The sequence below is a fragment of the Callorhinus ursinus genome, unplaced genomic scaffold, assembly GCF_003265705.2.
Source record: "Callorhinus ursinus isolate GAN/ISIS: 27379988/994484 unplaced genomic scaffold, GSC_fseal_2.0 scaffold12, whole genome shotgun sequence".
NCBI classification, from domain to species: Eukaryota; Metazoa; Chordata; class Mammalia; order Carnivora; family Otariidae; genus Callorhinus; species Callorhinus ursinus.
This window is the reverse complement of record NW_027397074.1, coordinates 50215260-50227001: the sequence shown is the minus strand read 5'-3', so window position 1 is coordinate 50227001 and position 11742 is coordinate 50215260. Positions and strand designations below refer to the sequence as shown.

Here is an 11742-nt window from a genome sequence, read left to right as displayed (position 1 = left end):
AATAAAATAAAATTTAATTTAATTTAAAAAATAAAATAAAATTTAAAAAAAAAAAACACTCCAGGTGCACGCAGCCTTAAACGCGGCAACATGAACAATGTTCTCTTGGCCGTGGCACTGCATTTCAGGAGCTTACGGTGGCCTCTAGATAAAACAACTGAAGGCCCAGAGCAACAGCTTAATCAGGTAATGGCTGAGCCAAAACAGAATTCACAGGAAACAGGACTGTTGGAAACAAATGTTAAACCAACAGAGGTAGGGCGCTGTGCTCGGGGAAGAAAACCCAGGGTTTCTTTACCCAGCAGTTTGGTAGGAGAATTCAAGACCTTTCTTTACAATGAAACATCTACTCCGAGCACAGCTCCCCAGGGTTCCTCTCCAGCTGTCTGGCAGCTGTCGATCGAAATACTGCAGTAAGAGCTGTGGTCCAGACCATGCCTGCATACAGGCACAAGCCGCTGGGTCAGGAAGCTTCCGGGTCCCTAAATATTTGTTGAGGACCACACATCTGGAGGTGGGGCGGGCCCTTTCTGTGGCATCTGCTGGATGTTTCGATGCCAGCCATCACTGGTGTGCAGTTTTCATTCAACTGCACATCACTACACCCAGACCAGGGTGTCTACGACGAGCACATCAAATTCTAGCGAAATGCATCATTTTGTTATTGGCAGAAATCGTTATTAAGGAATTCTGAGATAAAATCTTGTGTAAAGTAGGATAATTTTGAGATAAAAATAACACACTGCAAATACCATCTACCTCAATATGATTCCCTACTGTGAGGCTCTGTTTGTGGCAACCTGCTGTGCCTGAATATTTCAGATTATAAGCCTGAGTGGCAAGCCAGCCTGGACCCCTGAGTGTCAGGAACTGCAGGGGGGCTGCTGACTTTCACCCTGATGGCCACCATGAGCTTACCGCTCAGACCCCACCCTCCTCTCCACATTAGCTCCCTCCCAACCACCTGACTTGGTCCTAGCCCCACATCCTTCCCCCATATGAGGACTTCATACACCTCCGGAGCCCAGCACACAGGTACCAGATCCCTGTGCTTAAGCTTCACCTCCTCCCTCAGAGCCTGTGGCATGCTGGTAAGTACCAGTGGATGTGTCCCCTTGTCAGACTGTGAGCTCCTTGACCACAGGGTGGGCTCTCCCTGTGTCCCTTCACTGGGGGGGGGGGGGGGGGGGGGCAAGGAGGGGGTGCTCAATCAAAGTTGAATTAAATTCACTTAAATATCTTTTAATAGAAATACATACCCCAAACCCCCCAAATATACCCTTGTTACATACATAATTGAAACTAAAAAGAAAGTGGCCCCATCAGACACCTGGTTTGCACAGAGGACAGACCACAAGGCCTCTTCCTCCATCCACTACGGACAGAGACCCTCCCTGCCCAGAAGGAGCACTGTGGACCTGTCCACAAGAAAAGGCAAGAATAGAGGGGGGGGGGTGAGGCGGGCAAGTTGCATCATGTCAACACAATGCAGAGGCATGCGGGCGAGCCCAGTGTTCCTTAACCACCTCTGAGCCTGCCTTCTAGGAATCCACATGGTTAGTCCCCCCAACATCCAGAACACAGGCATGGCTTTGCAGTCTTTGCAGCTAAAGGATGTTCTCATCACCACCCACTCCCCCTTCTCACCATCACTATCCTCTGTAGTCTTGACTCTGTGACTCAACTTTCTCAAACTGTACCCTCTACCCAACTTCCAGGACCTGCTCCATGTGCCTCCCCCAACTCCAGCAGCTAGAACAGCCTGGTAACAGGTAAGTCACCAACCTTTGCTTCTAATCCTCTGTGGCCTCCTCCTGCTAAAATAAGAGCCCTAGAGGCCCCAACCATCTGGCCCTGCCTCCCCCTCCCCTTGTCTCCACCACTCGCAGAACTCTGGCTTTCTGTCTAGAACAAGCACTCTCAGGGCCTTTGCACTTGCTGGTTCCTCTAGTGAGTACTCTTTCCCCCAGCTTTTTCTATGCCTGGATCCTTCTCATCCATCAGCTTTAGCTGAGGCCTTCCTTGACCCCCATCCACCTCAGCAGGCTTCTCTTCAACTAGCCTCCATCCTCCTCAGCATTCACCACTATCTGTAATTATCTACTAGGTATTGATTTGCCCATCTCCCCACCTAACATGAGAGCAGAGACTGTCTTGTTATTGGGAGTCTGACGCAGAACCTGGTACCTAGTGAGAGCTCAAAAAGTATCTGTTGAAGAAATAAGTAATAGAGGAATGAATATCCCTGGGAGAAGCAATACCATCAAACCTCCCAAATCAGACCCCAAATGGGCCCATCTTGTACGACAAACTAACATCTCTCCCTGTGGTAAAATAAAGCCTGCCTCGTGCACACACCAGGACTTCCCTTCAGTCATACTATCTCCTCTTACTAACCAACAGCAGTCTTATTACTGACCACCTTTCCCTCTGGAAACCACCCAGAATTCCTTGGCTCACAAAACTGGAACTCTACCTTGAAGTTGAGCCAAGGTCACAGACTCACATTTGAGGGGTCGGGTAGAGAGGCCCTGACGCCCTCTGGATGGCTCCACCTCTGGCCATCAGCCCTGTCCTTCAGAGGAACAAAAACAGGAAGGGAGCCTGACTGAGCCCTAGGAGTCTAGGTGAAGCCCTGGTGCCTGTCCACCCTAAGGCCCAAGACAGGGAGGAAACAGCAGGTGGGCCAAGGGTCAATACCTAGATACGGTGTTTGGGAAGAGACACTTCCACTTCCCACCCTAAAATCAGACAAAGCCTGGCTTCAAATCCTGACCCCAATCCATATTTCTGAAGGCCACACAGATGCTATTTCATCACTCTGAGCCTAAGTTTCCACAGTCAAAACAGTTTTCAGAATTTCTGCTTTAAGAAGATTCTGGCGATTCTGCCTCAGATGTTATGTCTGGCCACATCTACCCACCTTTCAATCGCCCAGGATAAGCCCATTATTCGGAAGGGAAAAAAATGCAACTCAAAATCAGTCACACTCAGTGACTTCCCTCCCCCTCCAAAAAAAATCTGGGTTTCTCAGACTATTCTGAGACTGAGCCACCCAAGCTGATTCATATTTACTTAACTCAAGTTAAATAACAGGCCAAGCTGACTCCTGCATTTAGCATATGCATGTACCCAGCAGCTACTCCATACATAGTTTTCAATGAATGAATCAAATGACACGATGGCTTGTGTCCACATGGATCCTACTGATCAAGTCTGATCAACCAAAATTCCATTCCTCACAATCAGTACTAATTCACCTTGTGCTTTGATACCACAGACAGACATGTAGCAAGAAAACAGATTTAGAGCATCACAAGGTGGAAGACTTTGACAGGTTCCCTTCTGATAGAGGCCATGGGGAAATGTGCAAGTGGGATATTAAACCTCTTTATTTTTTTGGAGATTGTCAAAGTCAGCTCCTCCAGGGCTTATGCCTCCATAAACCAAAGGGACTTTTCAAAATAGAACAGCTACTCAGCAAAAAGCAAAAATTAAAAATTAATCTTCATTCCACATGTGGGCTGTTACCAAATTTTGCAAGGATGTTTAGCAGAAGCATTCCTCTTTCTGTTTTGCCTCATAAACACTGAACAAGGAGAAACATGGCCTAAGATTGAGATTTGGCAAAGGAATCCAATGAAAACTGTCAGCTCTGCCACAGGGTGATGTCCTTGAAGGCGCCTGGTAATTGTATGATTAGCTAATTTTCTGCTGTCCTACCTCAGTCTTCATGCAAAACTTGGTTTCTCATAGCTCATACATGCTCGTCCACCCAGCAGCAACCTCTCAGGGCAAGAAAGGGCTCTACCCTGAGGGTCCCACCCCAGCACCCTTTAGTCAAAGAAAATGTACCTACTAAAGCAAACCCACAGAAAGGTAAATGAAGAGCCAGCTAGCTATTCCCTTTACAAAAGAAGTTATTTCTCTTTTTCCCTTTTCTTTCGTTTTTTCAAGGGTTTTTTTTTCTTTCATTAGTTACATTTAACAGATGGAAAAACTGAGACTTGGAAAGGTTAAGGAATTTCACCGATTTTATACAGAAAAGGTGGAGCCAAGGTTTTTTTTTTTTTTTTTTTTTTAATGCCTTTATAACGGATTTCTACTAGCACACAAATTGGCAAGTGCCCTTGACTGGGCAGAGGGTGGGATACCTCAACAAGAGGTAGGGTAAAGGTAGTGTCCTTACAAAACACAGCGTGCCTGCAAAGAGCACTGGACTAAAGTGAGAAAGTCTGGGTCCTCGTCCCAGCTGAGTCACTAATGAGCTATGGGAGGGATGCAAGTCACTTCACTTCTTTGGTTTTAGTCTCCTCTCCCAGAGATGGATAATCATTAACAAAAAACAAGCATTACCTACTTCCTGAGTTAATGGGGAAACCAAATGAATATGGAATTATCAGAAAATACCAAGAAGACCTGTATTGTGTATACATATGTAGGAAAATAAGAACCACCTAGAAAATTACCAGCATCCATTCTTGCTCAAACTACATGCATTTCCTCTTACTAATAAAGGGATCAATTGCAACATGAGAGATTTTTGTGAATCAGGATGAACACACAGCTCTTGGGGAATGTGCACTGCTGTTCTGAGGACATGTGACCCACTCAGGAACAGGCAGCCATGTCTGGGTGTCCTGGGACAGTCACACAGACATGGGTCTACTCTAGCTCTACAGGGGATCAAGCCCTAAGCCTATTACCGTATGTTGACCGGACACTAATAAGATGCTAGGAGTGCCCAGAACACTCTGAACACATTGTGAACAGGCAAAAGAAACCACTAAGCCACAGGACAACATAGGTGGCCAACTGTGAGAAATGTGATGGGGATATAGGTCACCTTCCTGGTTACTTACAGGTGTCTCCTTCCCCATCCTACCAGGTCCAGGTAAGTTCTTCTAGCACCCTTTCCAGAGGACAGCAGTTAAATGTCTTCAACAAATCACCATCCCTCCAGGAAATCCAAAGAAGAAACACCAGGACAAATCCTAACTCCAGGCTGGATGAGAGTTGCTAGTGCTCTCCTCAGTGTGCCCTTGGCTGACCCAAGTCTACACTGCAGAGTAGAGCCCGCTCTGAGGCCAACCGGCCCCTGCTCTCTCTCCCATTTCCTACTCATCACATTTGTCTGTTCTAGAAGTGGAATAAGTCCCTCAAACTCTGTCCAGAAAGAGCATCGTGAAGTTGAACAACTAGAGGGATGATCAGAACAATCAAAGAAAACATAGTACCTGTGAAGATCTGCGTGGATTCACAGACCTTGTCGGAAAAGCCAGTACAGGAGGACCTCCTTACAGAGCAAACCACAGGGACAGCTGATTGCCCAACAGATAGTACAATGGGGCTCAAACTTCAGTGTGTATTGCAATCACCCAGAGGGTGTGTGAAAACACAGAAACCCAGGGTTTCTGAGTCAGTAGCTGATGCTGATGCTGGTCCAGACACCACACTTGAAAAACCACTGTCACAGTAAATGGGCAAGAGCTGCCTGGTCTGTCATTCTCCCTGGGGGCAACTTCAGATCCTGATTCATCCCCCTTGACCCCCCAAATGGAGCCTTAAGAAAACTCAGGATAGGAATTAAACAGCCATCCCTCCCTCTCCCACCCCCCTGCCTTTCCCATACACACACCTATGCTGCTACTGGATGAGGAGAACAATTACCAAGCCATTCCTGATAAATACCACCCAGCGCTGAGTCTAGTTCTCACCTGTGTACAAGGTGATTTTGCAAAAGGAGTGAGCTACAGTGCAAAACGGAGGACACAGCTGTGCAGGAGGAGTGCTCAGGAGCTCTCCTGGTCCAGTTCTCTGCCCTGCTGCACGATCCCTCGGTCCTGGGATGAGAGTGTGCCACGGGGACAGTGCCAGGGAAATGGTGTGACCTGGTTTCCTCCTCACTCATTTATCCTGATGCTCTGCCACAATGCACTGCGACTGCCCGCTGAGGACTCACTTCATGTCACTGAACTGTTACCCCACCAGGCTCACTGACAAGCTGGTGCAAAGGAAGAGTAGCTGGTGGCCACAAACATACTACACATCTGGCGAGTGGCAGGGCACAATCCCTCAAGACCAGGATCAGAGGATTTCTGACGGAGAGGAGACCACTAAAAATATTTCTTTCCTTCCCAAAGCTGATTACATGATACACTACACTATTTTACTAACAGCAGGAGTTACTGCTACAATCATATTGTTTTGTTTTATGGGGGGGGGGGAGTTAACGGAAGTTCCTACAGAGAGCAGTGTTGTGAATAATGTAAACACTCTGGGATAGGAGCCCTTCCTACAAGTCTCTTCCCGTGGGGTTCAAATGGGAAAACCTGGCCAATATTCACCACATGTCAGCCTGACCTTTCCTGGCTACGGGACAAGAGAGGTTACATACATTTGGGGCTGCCGTTGTGGGTCTGAACACCAGCTTCAGGCTAAATAAGGAAAAAGAATGAGGAGTGATTCATTCACAGCATTTTGGTGAATATACACAGCGTATAGTGTTTGCAAATACCTGGCCTTTCAGATGATTTTGTGCACACAAATGGGCATATTTGGTGAGACAAATGTCACTTTCCCTCTCATTAAAAAAAAAAAAAATCCAACTAGCTCTTTCTCATATGCAAAACCGTGCAGTAGTTCCCAGGCCTCTGAGCGCCTGATCTGGTGTAAACCCCACGAAGTTTTCTGAGTCAAACAACATTCTCCAAAGCAATAACACCAACATAATCTCCACTTACCCCAAAATTATGAACTGACCTCAGATATACCACGTTCAAGATATGGGCCACAAGCCCAAATGGCTGTATTCAGAACATTCTAGAGCAGGAGAGCTCAGCCACAGGTGACAGTATCAGCTGGGGCCTCAAGAACACTGATTGGATAATCTTGCCCTCTCCCTACCCCCCCAAAAAAGTCCATTCATTTGCATGCACAGATGAGGCCATGCGAGAAGTGCCTTCACACCCCAGGCCCCCGGGGGTTCCCGCCCTCACCTGTTTTCCAAGAGTGTCATGCACACCACTTCTCGCACCCCAGGGTTGTTGGCCTTCTCCACTGAGCAGCCCTGCAGGTTCCAGGTGGCCAGCCTCAGCACTGGCCGCCCATCCCTTGTGCCTCCGAAGGCCTCCACGGAAGGGCGGGTGGAGATGATCTGGGTGGGCCCCCCTGGTGGCAGGTCCAGGTCCTCACTCTGCAGACTTAGTGAGGTAGGGCTGGGGTGAGGCTTAGCGGTGAAGGTCAGGCCTCCATTGGTGTGGGTAGACGGGGGCCTGGACCTCTCTGCAAACACCTGATGCCGGATCCTGTCGAGGAAGGCAGCATTGATACCGCCCATCCTCACCAGGTCCTCCACGCTGCGGAAGGGCCCATGCTCGCGGCGGTAGTCCACGATGCTGACAGCCATCTTCTCCGTGAGGCCGCGAATGCTCATCAGCTGAGCCGGGGTGGCCGTGTTGATGTTGACACGCGGGGTTAGGGGCACGGCCGTGGCAAGGTGGTGAGGCTGCTGCTCCACCAACAGGTCCCGCCGCAGGGAGCTGGGAGAGTGCTGCGCAGAGCTGCCCTTGCTGCTCACGCAGATCTCAAACTTGACCTGCTCCAGTTTGGTGGCACCCACGCCGCTGACCAGCGCCAGGTCCTCCACCTTTTTGAAGCCACCGATGTACTCGCGGTACTCCACGATGCTGCGAGCCACCGCACGGGTCACGCCAGGCAGGGTCATCAGCTCCTCCTCCGTGGCCGTGTTGATGTTGAGCCGCTCCTGATTGACCAGGATGTTGCTGAAGTTGCAGGCGGCGCTGAACTTGCGGTTATGGGACAGGTCCGAGGGGTCCCGCGGTATGGAGCGATGGCAGCCCAGCGTGCTCCCCATGCCGGCCAGGGTCAGTGGCCTGGGAAGGCCTCACCCCCGCAGAAGAACTCTCTGGCTAGGGAGGAAGCCCAACAACCTTACTGGCACAGAAGGAGGGAAGGTTCAGGATGCAGGGAATGAAACGGTTACCAAACACAAACACTAAATCTCCATGCCCAGGGTGTCCAAAAGTACCTTTCACTTGGCCACCTGGAAAACAAATTAATAAACACACAAATCGATTGAATCAGTTAATCAGTTTGCATTAGCACTCCCTAACTAGAGCAGGAGTTTTAACCAGGAGTCCCAGGCTGATGGCTGTCCGTGAACTCCTGAACACGCACGAGGCTGGCCCATATGGATTTTCCTCTGGAGAGATCTGGTTTTTGTCACATTGGGGTCCAAAAAGGCTATGAGCTGCTTCTCTTGCAAAGAGACCTATCCTCATCACTCCACATCTCTGGTCCCTGCCTCTCTCACCTCTCGCAGCCATAAGGCCATCCCCCCTTAGGTCGCCCCCATCTAGGCCCGGGCAGAGAGAGAGAGCATCTCCCACGCCCACCCCTCCTCCTGACACTCAGCACCACCTGCAACTTGGGAATCCCGTCCTTACTAGTGCAGGTACCGAGAAGCGGTTTTATCGACCCCCACCCGACCCGCCGCGGGTCCCCGCACCCCACCTCTCCGCTGCTCTCCCGGGGCGTCCTTCCACCTGCGGCTCGGAAGTCTGAGCCCAACCCAGGACTGCGCGGGCCCCCTGCCTCCAATCCTGGTGCCCGCGCGTGTGTGGGTCAGTGGCTGGGCTGCCTCGGGCCGCGCGTCCCGGCTCTTTCTGCGGGAGAAACTCTCAGAGTCGCTCTCCCGGAGCCGGCAAGAGCTGCAGGGCTGCGCGGAGGCGGCAGCGGCGGCGAAATCCGGCCGCCGTGGCTGCACCAAGTCTTGAGGCTGCACCAGGACTTGCGGCGTCGCCGCAGTTGCGTTGATCTAGGCGAAAAGTCCTGCGCCCGGCTCGGACGCGGGATCCGCCAGGACCGCGTCGGTGCCCAGCACCAGAGCCACAGCTCCAGCTCGCCGTCCGTGTCAAAGCCAAAGTCCTGGCCGCGCCGCCCGCGCCTCCGCCGGCACCACGGCCACGCCTCCCCCCGCGCTGCAACTCCCCCCCGGGACTCCAGAGGGAACGTGGGGGGCGGGGCCTGAGCGCCAGACCAGAGCCCGGGAGAGCGGAACGCCAGAGCGCTGGGGCGGGGCCCTGGAGTGCGGGGGCGGGGCCCTGGAGTGCGGGGGCGGGGCCAGAACGCGAGAGGGTGGAGTGCGGAGCCCGGGAGTGTGAGAGGCGGGGCCCTGCTGCGCGGGGGCGGACAGAGCGCGTGGGGGTGGAGATGGAATGCGGGAGCGCAGGGGCGGGGCCACGGCGGGAGGGAGGGGGCCCCGAGGACGCGGAGGCGGGATTTAGGGACTGAATGGGCGGGGCGGATGCTCAGGCAGCAGCGGCGGGTCACACCGAGGTTGCCCTCGGTCCTGCAGCTCCTGAGTGGAGGTTGCTACCAGAGACCCCGGGCTGGATATGCGGGATGGAGGGTGTTTAGTCTTGCCCGAGGCGAGACCTGCCAAGCTGCTTCATGGCAAGAAGAGCTCCAAAGACGAGAGGGGCGCCCAAGACGCAAACACTACCAGGCCACCAGCCTGAGTTTACATCATCTTTGGGGCTTGGGGCAGGATCTGGGCACTCCTTGTGGGGAAGGAGACCCTGCGTGTCAGGGGCCTCGCTCAGTTCTGCAGCCAAGCTGAGAACGTTCCCGGGGGCGGGGGGGTGGCGCTGAATTGGATCTTTTTAACTTCTGCTCCCCACTTTCCACCTCCTCTTTTCTTCCACTGGAGAATTACCTTTGCACTGCTCACAGAGAAATGTCCTCAAACAACGTTCGTAACTCACCGTGCTGCTGGGAGAGGGCATGCACCACAGATTATTTAGAGATGTGTTCGAAGACGTCGCTTAATAGGGTTGCTTGTTTGAACGTATAGCGCTCTGAGTAAATAGCGATATGTTTCTCTAAGTATTAAATCTAATCATTAAGGAGAGAGAAAATCCTAGTTGGAAATGGAGATTGCTTACCAAAATTCAAAACAGTTTTTGGATCATACCACTAAATGACAATTTAGTTAAAGATTAAAGAACCTGCTGAATTACAGCGGATACATGTAGCTAGAGTATTCGATTGAACAAACCATGTGGTGATAGTTTTGAATACTTTGACCCTGGGCATTTAGTGTCCTCTGAAGTTTCATCCCCTAACCAGTGTGACCAATGCCCCTGCTTTAAATTCCCAGGGCTAGGTCAGCAAAAACAGTAACTCTTAGGGAAGGCAGAGAGTACTTCAGATGTGAAATGAGAGGCAGCCAAAGCTTGGCAAAATGCTATTGCCTTTCTGAGGCACATTCCCCTACTGTGCATACTAGTGAGGACTTAATTGCAAGTGACAGAAATCCAAGTTACACTAGCATAAACAAAAAACAACAACAAAAAAAGAGGGGGGTCCGTGTTGTTGTGTGCAAAAGTTAAGGAATGGAGCTTATGTCAAGCATGGCTGCATCCAGCTCAAATGATGTCATCAGGACCTGGTCTGACTCCCTCCTTCTATCCCCTTCACTTACCACCCAACTCTGCAACTCCAGTACTAAACTACATCATGCCACTCATTTCCTCCTGTAATCCTGTTGCCATATGAGAAAAAAATGTTCAGGAAAAGCACAAAAATCCCTGGGAGAGGAGGAAAGTCTTTGTTGAGCAGAATGCCTTGTTGAGCTTTTGTGGCTGTGGACAGACAGCCTGGGGGCATGACCAGTTGGAAGAGAAGTAGAGAAATCACATATTTTATTACACAAACAGGACACTTTACACGGTAAAAGGGACACTACTAACTTCACTGGCACAGCAGGCATAACCTGGTTAATCTAAGCATATGTTAATCTGGTTCATCTAAACATATGTGCCCCCTTCGTAGAAATGAAGCCAAGAGGTAGCAAAACCTCTGTGCATTGAAACAAACGAAACCACAACATGATTAAATTTAAAATGACTGGCCATACCAAATGTTGATGAGAATATGGAGCAATTGAAACTCATACGTTGATGGTAAGAGTGTGAGACAGTATAACCACTTTGGAAATCAGTCTGGCAATTTCCTAAAAAGTTAAACACTCATCTACCATATGACCCAGCCACTCCACTCTTAGGTATTTACCAAAGAGAAATGAGAGCATGAAACCCAGAGACTTGTACATGAATGTTCTAGGAGCTTTGTTAAAGCCAAAAACCAGAAACAACCCAAATCCACCAGTAGATGAATGGATAAACTAGTAGTGGTATATGCATATGATGTAATACTACCCAGGAATAAGGACAAACTATTAATACACACATTATTGAAGAATCTCGAAATCATCATACTGAACGAAAGAAGCCAGGCAAAAAAATGAGAGAACATATTGCTTGATTCCATTTATACAAAACTCTAGAAAATGCAAGCTAATCTATACGCAGAGAAAGCAAATCAGCAGTTGCTTGGGGTTGTGATGGATGAAGGAGTGGATGAAAAAGGGCATAAGGAAACTGGGGGGCGTGATGGAGATGTTGTTGAAGAGGTCATGTTTTCAGGAGTGTGTCCATGTCAAAACAGAGAATTGAACCCTTTAAATATGTGCAGTTTAGTGTTCTTCGATTATGCCTCAATAAAGTTGAAAAAAAACCTTCAAAAGATAAAAAGGACTGCTCTTTGAACTAGGAGAGGAAGAAAAAGAAGAAAGTAGAGGAGGATGAGGAAGAGAAGAAGGAAGAAGGCAGGATTATTTTGGGAGGAGGAGTAGATGAGGTGTGAGGAAGGTGAGGG

The 11742-nt window shown here is 49.9% G+C and overlaps 1 protein-coding gene across 3 annotated transcripts in view; it reads right to left on the bottom strand.

Annotated features, from left to right (window-relative positions):
• EEPD1 (endonuclease/exonuclease/phosphatase family domain containing 1) overlaps positions 1 to 8976 on the bottom strand; it is a 110536-nt gene extending 101560 nt beyond the window's left edge. The window contains exons 1-2 of one of the 3 annotated variants that reach the window (XM_073899073.1): positions 8536 to 8976; positions 6999 to 8065 (exon numbers count right to left, since the gene is read on the bottom strand). In XM_073899073.1, coding sequence (XP_073755174.1) covers positions 6999 to 7876 — 878 coding nt within the window. In that variant the 5' untranslated portion in view covers positions 7877 to 8065; positions 8536 to 8976. The remainder of the gene's footprint in view (positions 1 to 6998; positions 8066 to 8535) is intronic. The other 2 variants (XM_073899075.1, XM_025873148.2) reach the window with 2 other exon arrangements.
• Between the last annotated feature and the right edge of the window lie 2766 nt (positions 8977 to 11742).